The sequence below is a fragment of the Nyctereutes procyonoides genome, unplaced genomic scaffold (assembly GCF_905146905.1).
Source record: "Nyctereutes procyonoides isolate TBG_1078 unplaced genomic scaffold, NYPRO_anot_genome, whole genome shotgun sequence".
NCBI classification, from domain to species: Eukaryota; Metazoa; Chordata; class Mammalia; order Carnivora; family Canidae; genus Nyctereutes; species Nyctereutes procyonoides.
Window position 1 is genome coordinate 37,034,591 of NW_026575135.1, and position 20,896 is coordinate 37,055,486.

At 36.1% G+C, this 20,896-nt stretch overlaps 1 protein-coding gene across 4 annotated transcripts in view; it reads right to left on the reverse strand.

Moving 5' to 3' along the window:
- Nucleotides 1–20,896, reverse strand: part of CNTLN (centlein) — a 323,526-nt gene that overhangs the window by 222,951 nt on the left and 79,679 nt on the right. For all 4 annotated transcript variants that reach the window (XM_055302562.1, XM_055302564.1, XM_055302563.1 and 1 more), the window contains exons 3-5: nt 16,519–16,603; nt 1,518–1,652; nt 742–921 (exon numbers count right to left, since the gene is read on the reverse strand). In XM_055302562.1, the coding sequence (XP_055158537.1) occupies nt 742–921; nt 1,518–1,652; nt 16,519–16,603 (400 nt within the window). The remainder of the gene's footprint in view (nt 1–741; nt 922–1,517; nt 1,653–16,518; nt 16,604–20,896) is intronic.

Genomic DNA, 20,896 nt, shown 5'->3' on the forward strand with positions numbered 1-20,896 from the left:
TATATTCTTTTTATATGTGCCTACATAGAGGCATTATCATATTTACTATTACAAAAATTTTCTTCTGACCTTTTCAGCAAAATCTATGGTAAAAAAAAAAAAAACTGAAATCTAATAGAAAAAAAGCTAACAAAAACATTCTCAAGACAAAGAGAGAGCCACCAAAAAAGTATTATTTTGAAAAATACTGATGGACAAAAGATATAAGAATATTACAAAGGATGATAGTACCTTTTATCTTCTATGAAAATAAAATCTTACTATGAATAAGGCCCTCTTAAACCAAAGAAAAGCACCATCTTCAAAACACATATGAGTATTTTTCAACTGTTGTGTGTTTTTTTTTTACATTTTATTTTTTAAAATATCTGGAAAATACATTCTTAAAACTCTATTATAATGAATTATAACTATATTTATAAATTTAAGCTCTAACTGAAAAAAGTCAAACCTCATGATTCTAAGTATGTTTTTTCAAAATATGTTTTGAAATGCTATAGCCTTTATTTTTTAATGATTACATTTTAGATAACTATTTGAAGTCAGTTTCCTGCTTTGCAACATCAATTTTTAAAAAGCTGTGGGTCTTAAGTGAAGGAATATAAATTAATGCTGGTCCCCACTGGTGGATCTGAATATATAACTTGTTATTTAAAGAAAATCACATGTAATAAACTTCCTATAAGAAGCTAGATCCAAAATAATGGCATTATTTTCATTCTCTCCACTCTCATTGCATACCTTTATTTTTGCATCAATGCTATATTTTTCTCTTCTCCAATGTGCTTCTTGCTTCCTCAGTTTCTCCAGGTCATTTAGCAGGTCAGCACAGCGGGCACTTAATTTCTCATTTTCCTCCTCCAGATTTTTTATAACCAGTCTGTTTTGCTCTTCCTTATTTTGCACACACTCCTTAGTGTCCTGTAGAACAGTACCACAAGGGCCGATAAACAAACAAAAAAAAAGGTGAGAACTAATCAGCAAATACAAACTGTGCAGTTTTACCCTCACAGCAGCTTCTTCTATATTTGATGGCCAAGGTCACCTGTATACTTTTATTGGCCTCTTTTCATGCAGGTGGATGGGTCATATTTTTTCACTGGATGACAGCTTTGATGAGTACACATTTGCAAAGAGCCCATTAATTGATCAAGCTGCCTTTGATGCTGTCCCCAGCTATTTTTGAGACCCACACAGACATATCCTCCCAGACCTGGGTTTTATCAATTAATAATGCCAGTCCCATCAGAATCTAATTACAAGAAGCCACATATTCACACTCCTACTTTCTTAGCTCCATTTCCATCATTAACTATTTATCTGAAAGTTATAAAGCTTGGAGTCTTATCTTTAAAGCATCTTCCTCAGTTTTCGCATGTGAGAAAACTGTGTGGTACAGCAGGGCCTAAGGCAATTTTTCCTCCAAGCTTGTCACTTTCTCTGCCACAAAGGCTGACAAAGCTTAAAGTAGGATTTCAAAGCAATAGTACAGTAAAACTATGTACAAGCCAACACACCTTAACTTCTTGACTTTTATCTTTAAATTTCTTCTGCAAGTCACTGAATTCTTTCCTTAAGAAAGCATTTTCTTCATCTACTGCAATCTTCCGTTTAACAAGGTCATTTATTTCCTTTTTTAGTCCAGTTTCACTCTATGGAAAACATCGTAATTATTGGTAAGCTGGTATATCTGAGAAAAAAATTATTTTATTTAAAAGGTTTCAGATTTTGATTGATGGTATTAGGATTAACTAGCTTTCATAATAATGTCTATTAACATAATTCTCATTTCTGGTGACCTGCCCATCAGTTTTCAAGTAAACAGTGCAAGTATGGCATGTTTATTACTTTAAGATGAAGAACACATTAAAACTGGTTACCAGGGATCCCTGGGTGGCGCAGCGGTTTGGCGCTTGCCTTTGGCCCGGGGTGCGATCCTGGAGACCCGGGATCGAGTCCCACGTCAGGCTCCCGGTGCATGGAGCCTGCTTCTCCCTCTGCCTATGTCTCTGCCTCTCTCTATACATCTCTCTGTGACTATCATAAATAAATAAAAATTTAAAAAAAAACTGGTTACCAAAAATAAATAAATAAATAAATAAAATAAAAAATAAAAAAAAAAACTGGTTACCAACTACTAAGCCATATTCAGATAGCAAACTTTCGGGATTCAGGTGCATAACAGAAGAAAAACAAAATTTTATACACATTCCAATCAAAGAAAATGTGTATGTAGCTAAGACAGGAATCACCCTCTTATTTGAGTATCATTTGGAAGAAAACATTTTTGAGAGAAACATGGTTTTGTGAAGGCACTCAGAATTTTCAAGACTGGAAAATGGCAAGTTTCTTTTGGTACCAAAGATATCTTGCTTCATAGAAAAAAATATTCAGAATATTAAAACTGCCATAATTTGTAACTGTTCATTTCATTTGTCAGAGGTATCTGACAAATAATATCTAATCACAGGATGTGTCCATAACTCAGTTCTTAGTTACACTCTTGTACCTACAGCTTTTTTAGGTGGTTGTGGATACAAGATTACTGATTAAGTCAGTTAAGCGTCCCACTCTTGATCTCAGTTCAGGTCATGATCAGAGTGGTGAGATTGTGCTCCATATCAGCACTGGGTGTAGAGCCTGCTGAAGATTCTTTCTCTCCCTCTCCCTCTGCCCTACCACCCTCCCACCACTGCTGCTTGCATGTACATGTTCTCTTTAAAAATATATATACATACATAAATACTGAATACATCAAAAATTATCTGTAAGAAATATGTAAGGTATAAAGAATAGAATAAAAAGAGTAATCTTGTATCCACAACGACCTAATTAAGAAAAACAACTTTACCATTATCTTTGAAGTCCTCGGTAGGTCCCCTGGTCCTTAACACTTCCAACACTTCCTATGGCCTCCAGGATAAGGCACTAACTATCTACAACTCTGGTTCTTAGCTTTCTCTTGTCTTTCTTTATAGTGTGAAGACATAGTTATTCCTATTTGATATACTGTACAGTTTAGATTTCTGAACTTCATATAAATTAAATCATACTATACATATTCTGTGGCTTATTATTTTTTGCTCAACATATGTTCCCAAATTGATCCATACTAATAGGTGTAGCTGCATTTCAATTACCTTGGTGTGTAGTATTATTCTATTATATAAATATACTATAATATATTTATCTATCTCTTGTCAGTGTATATTTTAGCTGCTTCCCATTTTGGGAAAAGGGGTATACAAACAATGCTGCTATAAACACTCTCAAACATGTCTCCTGATACAGATGAGCAAGAATTTCTCCCAAGCAGTATTTTTCAAACTACAGATTGCAATCTAGTAATGGGTCATTAAATCAATTTAGTCATCACAATCAGCATTTTTTAAAAGTAGAACAGAATACAATAGAAAACATCAAAATGTAAGCATAAATTCTTAGAAAAAAAAACTATGCTGAAAAATAAAATTATGAAAGAAGCAGATATATCAACTATCTCCTAAATTTTTAGTGTTTGATTTTTTATTTAAATTTTATTTAATTATTACATTCACACTTGGTACTTTGTTATATTTTTACCTTTATTATACATATTAGGGGCAATTATTATATGAAATTTTTATTTCATGTGTGGGTATACTGGGGTTATTAAGTAAAATGTATTCTTTTAGGGTAGGAGTCATATTAATAAAAGTTTGAAAAACATTGCTTAAGATTATATTTGGAGGTAAAGTTGCGAAGTCATAGGCTGTGAGCACTTCAAGAGTTCTCACAGCTCCACATCTGCACCAACACTTGACTTGTAAGTTTGGTAATTTTTTACAAATGTAGTAAGTAAAAATGGTTCCTCAACACAGTTTTAATTTTTTACTATTTTAATTATTAGGGCACATCAAAATGTGCCTAACATCAACCAAACAGCTTAAGAATAGACATGTAAATGTGGCCCATCCACAATTCACACCGCATTTTTCTATTCTCATCTCAGTGTTACCCTCCATCAAGATTCAATATCTGCCTTCCATCGTGAAGGTTTCCTCAAATGGCCACAGTTAATTTCTACCTTTTCTGGATTTGTCTTGCCCATATTATTCATTTGACACATTATATACTACCTATGTTGTCATAATGTTTTCTAAACCGGGTTAGCAAATGTTTATGAATGAGATTGACACAGAATGATAAATTCAATCATGTGCATACTAATAAGACTATTTAGAGACTACAAAACCTTTCCTTTGAAAGGAAAACTGAAAAAAGTTGAGCATCCTCATCTATTCTGGAAATCATTTAGACCCTAGGAAGGAAAAAACACTAAACCAAATGATTTAAGTTTTGGAAGGCTTTGCCCATTCATATCAGCTAAACTTAATAGGAATTGACAACTTAAACACCAATAGCAAGCTCTTTCATGAAAATTATTTAATAATTTGAATTTTGGCATTTGAGTGAATTTAGTAATCAACAAGGACAAATACAGACATAATTTTTAAATAAAAAAGCATAATACACTCGGTAAGTTTTTTCTGCAAGTAGCTAAAAAATAGTGTGCATGTGTATATTTATGTATATAACTTTCTAGTAATTTGACTAGATACATAAGTAAGAATTAAGATATAGAAACTGTCATTTTTAAGTGTTACCCTATTCCATAAACTATGGAATACCCCCAAACTAACAATATTCTTGTAATTAGTGTGATAAATCTGATATTATATTGAATCATTAAAGTAATAAAGTTTTACTGCTAATAAAAGATAACCAATAAGTTAAACCTTTAAAGATTTATAAAATTTTGTATAATGCAAAATATTTTGCTAATAAAATATGCTTAGTAATCTACTTTATTTTTTTAAGATTTTATTTTTTTATTTGACAGAGAGAGAGCACGAGTGGGGGGAGCAGCAGAAGGAGAAGGAGAGGGAGAAGCAGGCTCTCCACTGAGCAGGGAGCCCAATGCACAATCAATTCCAGGACCCCGGGAACATGATCGGAGCTGAAGGCATATGCTTAACCTACTGACCCACCCAGGCACCTCTCAGTGATGTACCTTAAATAATGAAAATACAGATATATACAGCTGTAGTTGACTTTAAAATCTAGCTCTATGAAATTTTTCAACAAACTTCTCTGGATAGAGTACGTTCTTAATGGCCTGGCTTGAGTTAATATTAAAGTAGCAAATAGAACTCAGAGGAACCATAAAGCATAAAGGGTGACAAGAGAAAGTATGTCTGAAACAAATAATTTATTATGGATAAGACATGAAATGAATAATTCATATCATGGTCAAGAGAAGTCTATAGAGTAAGAAGAGAATGATAAAGAGTATGACACAGGAAAAAAGGGGAAGGGGGGGCAGCAACATAAGACCTAAAATTCTATCAAGCAATACTTGAGCATAGTTAATATATTATTTATATGACCTACTTTCAAATGGGCATGAAAGTTTTAATAAAAAACAGAGAAGTTACAAAACCACAACAATGAAAACAATGGTAAATAGGGATGTCTGGGTGGCTCAGCAGTTGAGCATCTGCCTTTGGCTCAGGGCATGATCCCAGCGTCCTGGGATCGAGTCCCACATTGGGCTCCCTGCAGGAAGCCTGCTTCTCCCTCTGCCTCTCTGTGTCTCTCATGAATAAATAAATCGTTTAAAAAATGGTAAATGGAGAAAAAGGAAGGAGTAACAGATCTAATTTTAACTGAGAACCAAAACTTATTTCTGAGCTTCCTAGAAGTTTAAAAAAAGGGGCAGGGATATAATGTTAGAGACCAATCATCACCTAATTAAATACAATATACTAGGCTGTGAGCAGAGTCATGTTATCTAATGTAGTACTAGAAGGGGAATTAATCACATAATTTATTTTATAACTAAAGGTGACAAAACTAAGGCACATCTTACCAAAATAAGCTATGGGCAATGTTTTGCACTATCATCAATTAAATGTTACAATAGTAGATTACACTTCTATCAAAGTTTTTTCTGCAACTAGCTAAAAAATAGTGTGCATGAGTGTGTGTATATGTATATAACTTTCTAGAAATTTGACTAGATACATAAGTAAGACTTAAATAAGGTATATAAACTGTCATTCTTAAGTGTTACCCTATTCCATAGGATATAAATCTTAAAAATTAAGAGCTACTTAATATTGCTCAGTGGAACAACAAAACATAACGGAGGGACTTCCAGGTTCCACTCAAGCATGTAAGGAACTTAGAAGTCATCTCTCCTATTTACACAACATGAAAAAAGCTGAATTAAAAACCAACAATTCTTCTTAGATTTATCAGAGAACTGTGATCATAGAGCAAACTGCTAGTCCCAAAACTAGAGAAATAGGTAGATACAGATAATGGCAATTTACCAGAGCATAAGCCTAGGAGCAGAAAATGGCATGGGAACTACTACCAGGGTAGGAAAATCTCATCTATAATAAACAGATGGCTGGAGGATCAAAGTGTACACGTTTTTAAAGTTAAGAAGTCCAAAAACATCCAATCTTAGGGAAGGTTTAACAGAGCCTAACCAGGCTGACAGAAGGGAAACATGTAACTCCCAACACCCTCTTGCTTTCCGATTAATCCAAGAGAAAACTGAGAAGCACCTGGAAAGGTCATGGTGGAGGTATACAAGCTCTCTAAAAGACTGAGACCTAATTAAGGGACTACAGAATACTTCCCACCCCTTGACACACCATCACATCAACAGGGCCTCCATATAACAAGGGAACACAATGGAAAGAACGTCTCAGACAATATTTAAGAAGCTTCTAGAGAACCCCCCAAAAAGGACAACAAAACAAAGTTTAGCCTCTGACACATACAGCTACAGCACACAGTAAACGCAGCCTAAGCCCTAGCCAGATAAACATAAAACCTCACTAAAGGCCTATTCACCTCACAACTTTTTACCCATTTAGTCAATTTTTAAGTGTCAACCTGGTTATGCCAGAGTACCCATGGGATCCAGCTTTTGATGAAAACCACTCTAGTGCTACTGTGAACGTGTTTTTCAGATGTGATTAACACTTAAATCAGTGGACCTCGAGTGAAGCAAATTACCTCTCCATCATAATGAGTCTAGGCCTCATCCAGTCAACTGGACCATAAGAGAAAGGGCTATAGTCTTCTGAGGAAGACTGACTGAGTCGCAACATCAACTCAGTCCACCTTGGTTGTCCACCTTGCCAGCCAGTCTTGCACAACTTAGACTTGTCAGCCCACAACTGCATGAGCCAATGCCTTAAAATCAATTTCCCTCTCTAGATAGACTGAGATAGAAATACAGACATATGTATGCACATCTATTACTTCTGTTTCTCTGAAGAATCCTAATGCAGATTTTGGTCCCATTTCAAATTTCAGTCTTAAAATTCCAAGGACATGGATAGTATTAATAACCTAAATGAGCTTACAAGCAGATTTTTCCCAAATCAAGGCCTCTAGATAAGAGCACAACCCAACTGAAACCTTGATTACAACCATATGAGATCCAGCTACGTTCAGACTCCTGACCCATAGCAACTTAATAATTGTGTTGTTTTAATGCACTAGCTTATGATAATTTGTTATACAGCAACAGAAAAACCAATATAACAAATCTATTTTACCATAGAATTTATACTAAAAATAATGGAGAAGATGGTTACGGAACATAAGCATTATAAATCTTGACAGTGTAAAAAAAAAAAAACAACCAATAATGCTAACAACAATATATTCAGTCCTCGAATTACTCTCTGTAAGTTCATTTTAACATGCAGGAAAAGCAAAGGCTGAATAAATAATATACTGATTTTCTTATCTTCTTACAGTGCCCAATTGAGAAATATTATATAGATTTTTCAGAATATGTTAGAAGCAAGAAATATACTGTTAAATATAATATATAAAGTAATGGCTTTACTCACTTAAAGAATAGACATAAGCTCTAAATGTCCCAAACTATCAACATGAAAATGTATGCATATACAAACACACACAAATAAAAAATACAGCAAATATAAAAAGCTAAGAAAAGATTAAAAACAGAAAGCATAAGGTCAACCAGAGAACAAAGATCAAATAAGTATGTTATATCAAGAAATGCAGATGGGATGAACTTACCTTTAAAAAAGCAAAGATGAAAAGAAACAGTCAACAAAATTCAAAGACAACCTACAGAATGGGACAAGATATTTGCAAATGACCTATCAGATAAAGGGCTAGTACCCAATATCTATAAAGAACTTATTAAACTCAACAGCAAAGAAACAAACAATCCAATCATGAAATGGGCAAAAGACATGAAGAGAAATCTCACAGAGGAATACATACACATGGTCAACAAGCACATGAGAAAATGCTCTGCATCACTTGCCATCAGGGAAATACAAATCAAAACTACAATGAGATACCACCTCACACCAGTGAGAATGGGGAAAATTAACAAGGCAGGAAACAACAAATGTTGGAGAGGATGTGGAGAAAGGGGAACCCTCTTGCACCGTTGGTAGGAATGTGAACTGGTATAGCCACTCCAGAAAACTGTGTAGAGGTTCCTCAAAGAGTTAAAAATAGATCTGCCCTACGACCCAGTAATTGCAGTGCTGGGAATTTACCCCAAAGATACAGATGCAGTGAAACACCAGGACACCTGCACCCCGATGTTTCTAGCAGCCATGTCCACAATAGCCAAACTGTGGAAGGAGCCTCGGTGTCCACTGAAAGATAAATGGATAAAGAAGATGCAGTATATGTATACCATGGAATATTACTCAGCCATTAGAAACGACAAATACCCACCATTTGCTTCAACATGGATAGAACTGGAGGGTATTATGCTGAGTGAAGCAAGTCAATCAGAGAAGGATAAACATTATATGGTCCCATTCTTTTGGGGAATATAAAAAAATAGTGAAAGGGATTAAAGGGGAAAGGATAGAAAATGAGTAGGAAATAACAGAGAGGGTTACAGAACATGTGAGACACCTAACTCTTAACAAGGGGTGGTGGAAAGGGAGGTGGGCGGGGGGTTGGGGTGACTGGGTGACAGGCACTGAAAGGGACGCTTGACAGGATGAGCACTGGTTGTTATGCTATATGTTGGCAAACTGAACTCCAATAAAAAAAATAAAATAAAAAATTAAAATAAAAATAAAAAAGCAAAGTATATAGACTGAGTCAAAACTCACTTCCAGTGAAGATGGTGGAACAGGAGGATCCTAAGATCACCTTGTCGCACAAATACAACTACCCACATCAGAGTAATAACCAAGAAAATGGTTGTTTCAAAAATGGCAGAAAAGACTCTCCATGGGTAAATACAGAGAACAGGCCACACTCAAGAGGGTAGGAAGGGCAGAGATGTAGTTGGGAGCTAAAGGAACCAACAGGACTATATGCTGGAGGGAGGGACATTGCAGTGGAGGAGAGGGCAAAAGTGCCCCTAGGGACAGTTAAGACATTCCCCATGACATTTGGCTTAGAAAACCAAAAGGGCATAATTTTACAAGTTCTTACAGTTAGTGTGGCTTAACACCTGGAACTTTAAAAACCAGTAGGCTTGGCTCTGGAAGACCTTGGAAAGCAGGAGGAAATAGAGTCCCCACCGTTAAAGAGACAGCACTACAAAGAGCCCTGCAGAGATACAGCATAGAAGCAACAATTTGAAGAATGCCTATGGGTATACAGGAAAAGGTTTCTTGACTAATCTCAGAGCACATGCTGGAGGCACAGAGATCTTTGGGACACTTCTCCAGGAACAAAGGAGCTAAGTGGGTACCATTTTTTTTCTTTACCTACCAGCACAGAGACACAGAAACCTGCGAAAACCAGCACAGTCCCAACACTCTCCACCTAGCTGGCTATTTGGTGTGCCTCCTCTTCCTCTCCACCCCTCTACCCTAATGCTTCTGTGGATCCATACCTTCTAACCTTAGCAGGAGTTTTGGGTGGCTACAGGTACCCTCCCCCAGTGGACAGGTTTGGACCTTGTCAGCACTGTGTACCCTGCCCCCACATTCTCCTACAGACCCAACCACCCTAACCCTGCAGCAGTTTTCTAAAGCAGCTCCAGGTCCCTTCCCACAGTAGACCAACACAAACCTTGCTAACTATGTGCTCCTCACCTCCCCCTCCCCCCCTTCTCCTGCAAATCTGACTCCATCAATACGCCCTTAGCTACAGCCCATTAAAAGCAGTGCCGACAGCCTGGCAATGTGCAAGCAAACTGAATAGGGGCCAGTACTACTCCAAAGTGACTGCTGCTCCAGGAGAGGGGAAGATAACCACACACACCAATCCAGTGGGGGACCTAGCAGTGGGTTGGGGCAGATATCTGGTCTGACTACAGGCCCTGCAAAGCAACAAAAGCTTCTCAGGGGACAATATAGAAAAAGTACCCTGCAGTTCATTGCTACTGTATCTCTGGCAAATGCCTGGTCTCTTTTTCTCTGTCTCTCATGAATAAATAAATAAGATCTTAAAAAAAAAACTTAAAAAAAAAAGAGAATGAAAGTAATATACAAAATAAAAACAGATACAGGGAACTCAGTGACTCCATCAAGTGTAATAACATTCCCATTATAGAGATCCCAGAAGAAGAGAAAAAAGGGGGAAGAAATAATAGCTGAAAACTTCCCAAATCTGGGGAAGGAAACAGAAATTGAGATCCCCAATGCACAGAAAGCCCCCAACAAAATAAACTGAAGGAGGTCCACACCACAACAGATAATAATTAAAATGGCAAAAAGTAGTGATAAAGAGAATTTTAAGAGCAGCGAGAGGAAAGAAAACAGTTATATATAAGAGAAACCCCATAAGGTTACCAGCTGATTTTAGCAGAATCTTTTCAGGCCAGAAGGGAATAACATAATATATTCAAAGTGCTGAAAGGAAAAACCTGTAGCCAAGAATCCTCTATCCAGAAAGGCCATCATTCAGAACAGAAACAGAAATAGGGTTTCTCAGGACAAAGAAGGTTAAAAGAATTCATCACAATTAAACCAGCCTAAAAGAAATGTTAAAGGGGACTCTTTGAATGGAAAGAAAAGGCCATAGGTAGGAAAAACGTAGGATACACAAAAGCAATAAAAATTAGTATATCTGTAAAATTCAGTCAAGGAATTCACAAAATAAAAGGATGTAAAGTGACAGCATATACCTAAAAGGTGGCAGGAGAGAGAAAAATGGATTCAAATGTAAGCGACAATCAATGTATTATGAACCATTATATGCATCAGATGCTATATACAAACCTAATGGTAACCACAAATCAAACGCTGTAACAGATGTGAAAATAATAAACAGAAAGAAATCCAAGTATATCACTAAAGAAAGGCAGGAAACCATGAGAGAAGAGAGCAAGAGAAGAATGGAATAGAAAAGAACTATAAAGGGGAACCTGGGTGGCTCAGTGGTTGGGCATCTGTCTTTGGTTCAGGTTGTGATCCCAGGGTCCTGGGATCAAGTCCCACATCGGGCTCTCTGCAGGGAGTCTGCTTCTCCCTCTGCCTATGTCTCTGCCTCTCTCTCTGTGTCTCTCATGAATAAATAAAATCTTAAAAAAAAAGAAAAAGAAAAAGAAAAAGAAAATAACTACAAAACAACCATAAAAAGAGTAACAAAATGTCAATAAGTATATAACTATCAATAATTACTTTGAATGTAAATCAACTAAATACTGCAATCAAAAGACATAGAGTGATGGACTGGAGAAAAAAGCAAGACCTATCCATGTGCTGCTAATAAGAGATTCATTTCAGACCTAAAGACACTTGCAGACTGAAAGTAAAGGGATGGAAAAGCATGTACCATGTAAATGGAATTGAAAAGAAGGTTGGGTAGCAATACTTGTATTGGACAAAATAGACTTCAAAACAAAGATGGTAACAAGATACAAAAAAGGACACTATATAATAATAAAGGGCATAATCCAACAAGAAGATATAACAACTGTAAATACTTGGTACTCTGAAAACCATAAAACACTGATGAAATCAACACAAAGAAATGGGAAGACATTCCATGCTCATGGATTGGAAGAACATTTATTGTTAAAATATCTGTACTACCCAAAGTAATCTATACATTTAATGCAATCCTTATCAAAATACCAATAGCATTTTTCACAGAACTAGAAAAACAATAATAAAATTTGTTTGGAATCACAAAAGGCCTTGAAGAGCCATAGTAATCCTGAAAAAGAAAAACAAAACTGGAGGTATCACAATTCTAGATTTCAAGTTGTAGTCCCAAAGCTGTAGTAATCAAAATAGTAAGATAATGGCCCAAAAATAAACACATAGATCAGAGGAACAGAAAAGCCCAGAGATAATCCCACAATTATATCATCAATTAATATTTGATAAAGGAGACAAAAATATACTATGGGGAAAAGTCTCTTCAACAAATAGGTGTTGGGAAAACTGGACAGCTACATCCAAAAGAATGAAACTGAACCACTTCCTTACATTATACACAAAGATAATCTTAAAATGGATTACAGACCTAAGTGTGAGACCTGAAATCATAAAAATCCTAGAAGATAACACAGGCAGTAATTTCTCTGACATCAGCTATAGCCACATTTTTCTAGATATGTCTCCCAAGGCAAGGGAAACAAAAGCAAAAATTAACTATTGGGACTATATCAAAATAAAAAGCTTTGCACAGCAAAGGAAACCATTAACAAAACTAAAGCAATCTGGAGCACCTGGGTGGCTCAGTTAGTTGATGGCCACCTTTGGCTTGAGACATGATCCCAGAGTCCTGGGATCAGAGTCCCAGAACAAGGAGCCTGCTTCTCCCTCTCCTCCCCACCTGTACTTTCTCTCACACGCTCTCTCTCAAATATATAAAGTCTTTAAAAAAAAAAAGAACAGAAAAGTAAAGCAAGATATGTGCAAATGACATATCTGATACAGAGTATTCAAAATATATAAAGAACGTATACAACAGAACCCTCAAAAAACAAATAATCCAATTAAAAATGGATAGAAGACAAAGAAATAGAAATTTTTCCAAAGAAGACATACAAATGGCCAACAGACAAATGAAAAGATGATTAATATCACCAATCATCAGGAAAATCCAAATCAAAACCACAATGAGATATCAGCTCCTACCTGTCATAATGGCTAGTATCAACAAGACAAAAAATAACAAGTGTTGGTGAGAATATGAAGAAAAGGGAATACTCATGCAGTGTTGGGAATGTAATGGTGCAGTCACTGTGCAAAACAGTTTGAAGGTTCCTCAAAAAGTTAAAAATAGAAATACCATATGATCCAGTAATTTCACTACTGGCTATTTACCCCCTCAAAAATGAAACCACTAATTTGAAAAGATATATGAATCCGCATGTTTACTGCACTATTATTTATAATAGCCAGGATATTAAAGCAATCTAAGTATCCACAGAAAGATAAATGGAAAAAAAAAAGAGAGAAAGATAAATGGATAAAGATGTGGTATATATACAATGGAATATTGCTCAGCTATAAAAAAAAAAAGAACGAGATCTTGCCGTTTGTGACATGGGTGGACCTAGAGGGTGTTACACGAAATGAAATAAGTCGGGCAGCCCCGGTGGCACAGCGGTTTAGCGCCGCCTGCAGCCCAGAGCGTGATCCTGGAGACCCGGGAGTGAGTCCCACATCTGGCTCCCTGCATGGAGCCTGCTTCTCCCTCTGCCTGTGTCTCTGCCTCTGTGTGTGTGTGTGTGTGTGTGTGTGTGTGTCTATGAGTGAATAAATAAAATCTTTAAAAAAATGAAATAAGTCATACAGAAAAGACAAACACTGTATCATTTCACTTATATATGGAAGCTAAAAAACAAAATAAAGGAACAAACAAAAACACAGAAACAGATTCACAAATATAGAGAACACATTGGTGGTTGCCAAAAGGTAGGGGAGTGGGGTGTAGGTGAAATGGGTGAAGGGAATTAAAAGGTACAAACTTCCAGTTATAAAATAAGTAAGTCATAGGGATATAATGTGCAGCATAGGAAAAAGTCTTTAATTTTACAATAATTTTGTATGATGACAGGTGGTAACTAGACTTCTTGTGGGGATCATTTTATAATATATAAAAATACTAAATCACTATGATGTATACTTTAAACTAACAGGATATTGCCTATCAATTTTACTTCAATAAAATAATAATATTACTCATTCAACAATATTCACTGAGAATCTATCATGTGCCAAGCAATATGGTAAATACTGTGTCAAGGATACAAAGGTGAATAGGTACATGAGGTTCCCCATCCTCTCACAACCTGTAATCTAATGTAAGAGAATATGGTTACTTGTACCTTACTTTTATACCCACCCTACTCCTCAAAGGGATTTAAAAAGCATTAAAGGCAAGAATTGTAACTGAATTTCCTTTTGCAGTACCATCACAGGATAGTACACATTTAATATGTTATGCCTTGTAGAAAATTATAACTATCATTGAACAAAAATATACATGACTTAGGCTAAGAAATTATGTCTCCTAAAGAAAGCAAATTAGGGGACCTAAAAATAAGTAATTTCTGTTATAGAAATATAATATTTTGAGGCACCCAGGTGGCTCAGTGATTTGAGCATCTGCCCTCTGCTCAGGTCATGATTTGTGTCCTGAGATGGAATCCCTATATCAGGCTCCCTGCTCAGTGGGAGTCTCCTACTCCCTCTACCCCTTCCTTGTGCTCAGCATATGCTATCTCTCTCTCATGCTCTCTCTCAAATAAATAAAATAAAATAAAATAAAAAGAAATTTAACATTTCATTCATGAGTTAAGTGATTCTGCTCAAAAAGGTAAATAATTAAATAGTATCTACCCAAAGAAGAGTAAGTAGAAAAAGAATTTAGCAAAGAAAAAGGGAAATACACTATCATTTTTAAAAGTCAACATTTTAAAAAACAGTATGTTATATACAGCTATCTAGATCTGGTAACCTGAGTATTCCCTAAAGCACTGCAAACTTAAAACCAATGAATATTAAAAAATAGGGTGCCTGGGTGACTCGGTTAAGTGTCTGCCTCCAGCTCAGGTCATGATCCCAGCATCCTGGGATCAAGTCCCACAAAGGGCTCCCTGCTCAGCAGGGAGTCTGCTTCTCCCTCTCCTTCTGCCCCTCCCCCTGGTCATGTGTGGGCTCTCTCTAAAATAAATCAATCTTAAAAAAAAAAAAAAAGAATATCAAAGAGTAGCAAAATCCATTCTCTTCTATAGAACAGAGTTGTAACTGAAGAATAGATTGCTCAGCCTGGGTCTACATTTTCCCAAACCTACTGAATCTTGGGGTGGCCAATATGCCTAGTTTTTCTCAATGAAGTTTGAGTACAATGAACATTTGCCACTTTTAAGTCATAAGATTCTATTAGGCAGCTTAGCCTAGCTTAATTAAGGTAATAGGCACATAACAGTATTTATCCATTGTAGAATTCATTTTGCTATTTTTTGATATTCAGATAGTAAGTATAACTGTTGGGTCCCCCCCCCCCCCGGGAGTAAACTGACTAAAATGTTATTTCTAAAATTTTACCACTATAGTATCAATTACAATATTTCCTAGAAGAAAAACACAACATTGGAGAATGTATAAATTTCAAATTTACATGTCATATAGGAGTCTATGTTCTATTTTATAAAGACATTATATGGATGTAGAGAACGTAAAAAGAATTGAATCTTTTACTTGTTAGCTTCCACTTTAAATTTTTTAATAAAACAGCTTTATAGCAATATCCAAACTTACATCAAAGTTCTTGCAAAACTTCAATTGGCTAGGAAGGAAAGTAGAGTCAAAACTCAGAGCATAGTCTCCAAAAAGAGCCACCATTACCCGAGAAAAATTACAGGCAATTCAGCACATAATGAACAACTGGGTACAAAGTGAATTTAAACATTTTATTACAATATAGGTCATTCTTACAATAAATTTCTTTCTCCTTCATTTTTGAGATGTTTATACTTTGAAAAGGATTCCGGGAAGCACCAATCACATGGGTTTTTGTACTGATAATATACTGATTATATAATTACATAGGATCTTATATATATGCAATTGTATAATTTACTGATTATATGTAAAATATGGGATTGTTTGTATGAATATAAAGTACAGGCTTTTAAAAGATCAAAGAGATCATCTCAGTTATTTGTTAATTTTTCTATAAATGAAACCATCTGAAAATTTCTGTTTCAATGATGCTGCTAGTAACAAAATGGTAACTGCTAAAAATAAAAGGCAAAATTCAGTAAAACAATTAATAATTGCTAGATACTATTATAAAACCATAATACTATCTTAAGAGTTTTAGAGTATAAATAACATAGCCTACTAATTCAGAAAACAGGCTATAGGCAAAGTACAATAGTGAAAAAATCTGACTAGTTTCAAATCATAATGGCTTGACATAATGATGCTAATATTCTTAATGAACATTATTGTAAAACAAATTAAAAACTATAAATATCTACTCCCTGACATATTAATTTTTAGTATTTTCTGTTATAACACCAACCTGTTCCAATTCTTGTATTTTAGCATCCTTAACTCGCAGAATTTCTAAAACTTTTCTGTCTTTAGCTTCAGATTTCTGTTTTTCTCTAGAAAGAAAAATATAGTTTATTAGCCAAAATTGGTAGCTAATCTTTTAAATCTTCACATCCTGAAAATGAATATCACTTAAAAATATACAGAAAATTAAATTATCTGGGATTGACAGCCCTTTCAGAATTAATCAGAAACCATATGGCAAGTGACAACAACTTACGAACTACTGACAACTAAGATGACTTCATACCAAAAGAATATTTTAGTTTCCAGATTTAGATGCATGATAAAAAAATATTTAAAACGTGTTTAATCTTGATTGCAATAACCACTGTATCAATTTAAAATAATTAGTCACCACGCTCTTAACATAAACATTTTATATACACAATTAATTTAAGAATAAGATCATTTTGGGGGACGTCTGGGTGGCTCAGCGGTTGTGTCTGCCTTCGGCTCAAGTCATGATCCTGGAGTCTTGTGGTTGAGTCCACATCGGGCTCCTCGCCCGAAGCCTGTTTCTCCCTCTGCCTATGTCTCTGCCTCTCTCTCTCTGCCTCTCATGAATGAATGAATGAATGAATGAATAAATAAATAATCTTTTTTAAAAAAAGAATAAGATCACTTTTAAGTAAAAGAATCAAAAGGTAACTAGAGCTTTATCAATATACAACATTTCAAAAAATGGGGTAGAAATTTAGTGGACATTTATTTCTATTTTTAAAAAGCTTTAAAAACAGATAAAATAAATAGAAATCTATACCTAAATCACTTATGAATCTCAAAGTAGACAGGTAAGAAAGAAGAAAAGAATCCTCAATTGGGAAACAGTGAAATGAAGGAGAGGGCATTAGAAGGCACAAAACAAAGAAGAGACACCAATCAGAAAAAGCACACCACTGACTGTAGGGAATAAATTCAGATGGTATACTAGTACACTCTAAAAACTTAAATTAGACTTCCAATACATTGGGAAGCATGGTAAGTTCACACTTTGAGGCTTTCCCCTGTTCTCTCAATTGATAATATTAATAGAAAAACATATAAGAAAAAAATTAAGGAGACATAGTCAAACGTTTAAGGATTACAAACTAAACAGAAATACAATACTATAAACAAGGATTAAACTGTTGTATACTGTCCTGATCTCAATGCAGGTGAAGGTGAAAAAGAGCTTGGTGCATGCAGATAATTGGGAAACAGTATAGAATAGGAAAATACATGGAATGATAGCTATGCCCATTATTTGAAACCATAGACTAGGGTGGGACTCCCAACTCCTGAAAGGAGTCTGGAAAAAAATCTCTCCCCACTCTTGCCTGAAACTAAGGCTTACATGAAAGTTCAGAAAGGCAAAAGTTTATAGACAGCACCCCAATCAGGCGCTGAACCAAAACACTCTATAGCTCAGGTACTAAATATAACAAATCCTCTGTTACTTTTGGCTAAAAGCCCCAAGCTATCAATATAAAACCTATTTCAGAATAGGATGAGAGTGCCAATTTAGTGACAAGCACAACATTTCTAGAGAAAAAAAGATATTAAACAAGAAGAGATAATGGAAAAAGGAGAAAGAGAACAGTAAAAGCAAGCCTCCTACTCAAAGATTTGACCACAAAAAATTCAAAACACAAGAAGAAAACGCATACTCTACACATACACACAAACAACACATGCACTCACTAACTCAATAATTCAAAGAAGCAATTACTCTAGACAAAATGAAAATAACAGAACACACTGAAAAAGACTTTGAAATAAGAATCTATTATGACCTAAAAGAATGACTAATCGTAAAAACAATTAACAAGTAGATCTAAAAAAAATCCATTGAAAACCTTGAAAATAAAAAGTATCATCACTGAATCAAAAAATAGTCCAATGGGCTTAATTCAAACCTGATGTAAAAACAGAGTAAGTGAAATGGGTAACAATGAGAAACTCATCCAGAACACTGCATAGGGAAATGAAATTAAAAATATGAAAACACAGTTAAGACACATAGGTTTCACGTGGGATTCCCAATGTATGCCTAAAGAGTTCCAGAAGTAGATATTGATGGGATGAAAGATAAAGCAGTATTTTTAGGAGGTAACTGCTGAGAATGTTTTAAATCAAATAGAATCGTCAGACTGAAAAAATACTTACCAGAATAAATTCCTAACAAACAAACACACATCTACACATTAATCCATCATTCACTCAATAAGCATTTATATGATAGGCATTATCCTAGAGACTAGGAAACTGTAGCAAACAAAATAAACCAAGTGCTGCCTTGATGGAATTAATAAATGATATATAATTGAATACATAATACATCAATTGGCTGTTATTATAATAAGAACGATAAAGGAGGGTAATGCAGAAAGGGATATCTCATCTTAAAGACCTGGGAAACAAAAGGAAGGTTGTTGCTATTTTGTATAGGATAATTTAAAAATGACTGCCCTTAAAGATGATAGGTAAGCAGAAACATAAAGGAAGGATGGAATACTTATGAAGATTTCAGAGAAGAGTTTTCCAGGCCTTGGGACCAGCAGCAAGTGCAAAACCACTGAGGCAGGAGCACAACCAATGTATCCAAAAAATAGCAAAATAGTAATGTCCATACAACGGGACAATGGTGACTAAGGACAGAATTAATATGGGAGAGCTTGTTCCTTGTCTCATGGAGTAAATAATGAATCTCGCAGACCAAGAGAGAGTGAGCAAAGTGACAGAAGTTTATTAAGCAGAGATACAAAGAAAGCCCTCAAAAGTAAGAGGGGTCCTGACAGGGTTACCACAGAGGGCTTTTACAGTCTTTTATAGGAAAATGACCAGGAAACCTGGTAAATTTCTTATAAATATCAGGGTGAAAAAATATATATAAATATCAGGGTGAAGGGTTGCCTGGGTGGCTTAGCGGTTAAGTGGCTGCTTTCGGCTCAGGGAGTGATCCTGGAGTACCAGGATCGAGTCCCACATCGGGCTCCCTGCATGAAACCTGCTTGTCTCTCTCTCTCTCTCTCTCTTTCTCTTTCTCTCTCAATTTTTAAAAAAATTATTTTAAAAAATTAATTAAAACAATAAATATCAGGATGGATATTTAGAACAAACATGGTAGACTTATAACTATTATAATAACAAACAAGATGTTTTTGCAAATATCATGAGCCCAAACAAGGGGCTCCCTTCTCTCTGGTTAATATCTCCTCCATAACATTTCTCTACATCTGGGATTTCTGTGATTACTTAGTAGCCATTAAAAGGGGGATACTCCCTAACATTTTGGAGCTACGGAGCCAGGTTTATTTTTTGTTTTTACTGTCTCATCTCTGTTTCCTTGAGATGGGTAGGAGCCTGACTCTGGGGCCTTTCCCTTATCTTTCCCTGCCTAGCCCCGTCTGCCCCTAACTTGTTCCTACATCAGAATTGTCACTGGAAATAAGGTTATATATGGCTTTTAAACCATATATTGGCTCTGACTCTCAGTAAAATGGGAGGGCAGAGGACAGTTTTGAGTAGAGAAATAACATAATATGAATTAATATTTCATGAGTATTATACTGGCTCTTGGGCTGAGATCAGACTCTAAAAATCAAAAGTGGAAGCAGAGACAACAGGAGGCAACTAAAATACCTCACGTGAAAACTAAGATGAACTAGACAAGATAGGTAATGGTGGTGGTAACTAAGAAACCGATAAAATTTCTTATATTTCGTAGGTACAGCCAACAGGATTTCTTGATGTAATAAATAAGAGACATAAAAGAAAGAACAAAGTCAAGAATGTTTCCAAGGCTTCTGTCTGCGTAACTTGAAGGATGGAGTACACATTATCTGAGACCTAGGCAAGGAGAGTAAGGGACATTCGAATTTGAAATTTGGACATGTTGAGGAGGGGCAAGATGGCGGAAGAGCAGGGTCCCCGAGTCACCTGTCCCCACCAAATTACCTAGATAACCTTCAAACCATCCTGAAAATCTACGAATTCGGCCTGAGATGTAAAGAGAGACCAGCTGGAACGCTACAGTGAGAAGAGTTCGCGCTTCTATCAAGGTAGGAAGACGGGGAAAAAGAAATAAAGGAACAAAAGGCCTCCGAGGGGGAGGGGCCCCGCGAGGAGCCGGGCTGAGGCCGGGGCGAGTGTCCCCAGGACAGGAGAGCCCCGTCCCGGAGGAGCAGGAGCTGCACCAACCTTCCCGGGCGGGCGGAAAGGGGCTCGCAGGGAGTTGGAGCAGGACCCAGGAGGGCGGGGATGCCCTCGGGCTCCCGGGGACACTAACAGACACCTGCGCCCCGGGAGAGTGCTCCGAGCTCCCTAAGGGCTGCAGCGCGCACGGCGGGGCCGGAGCAGCTCGG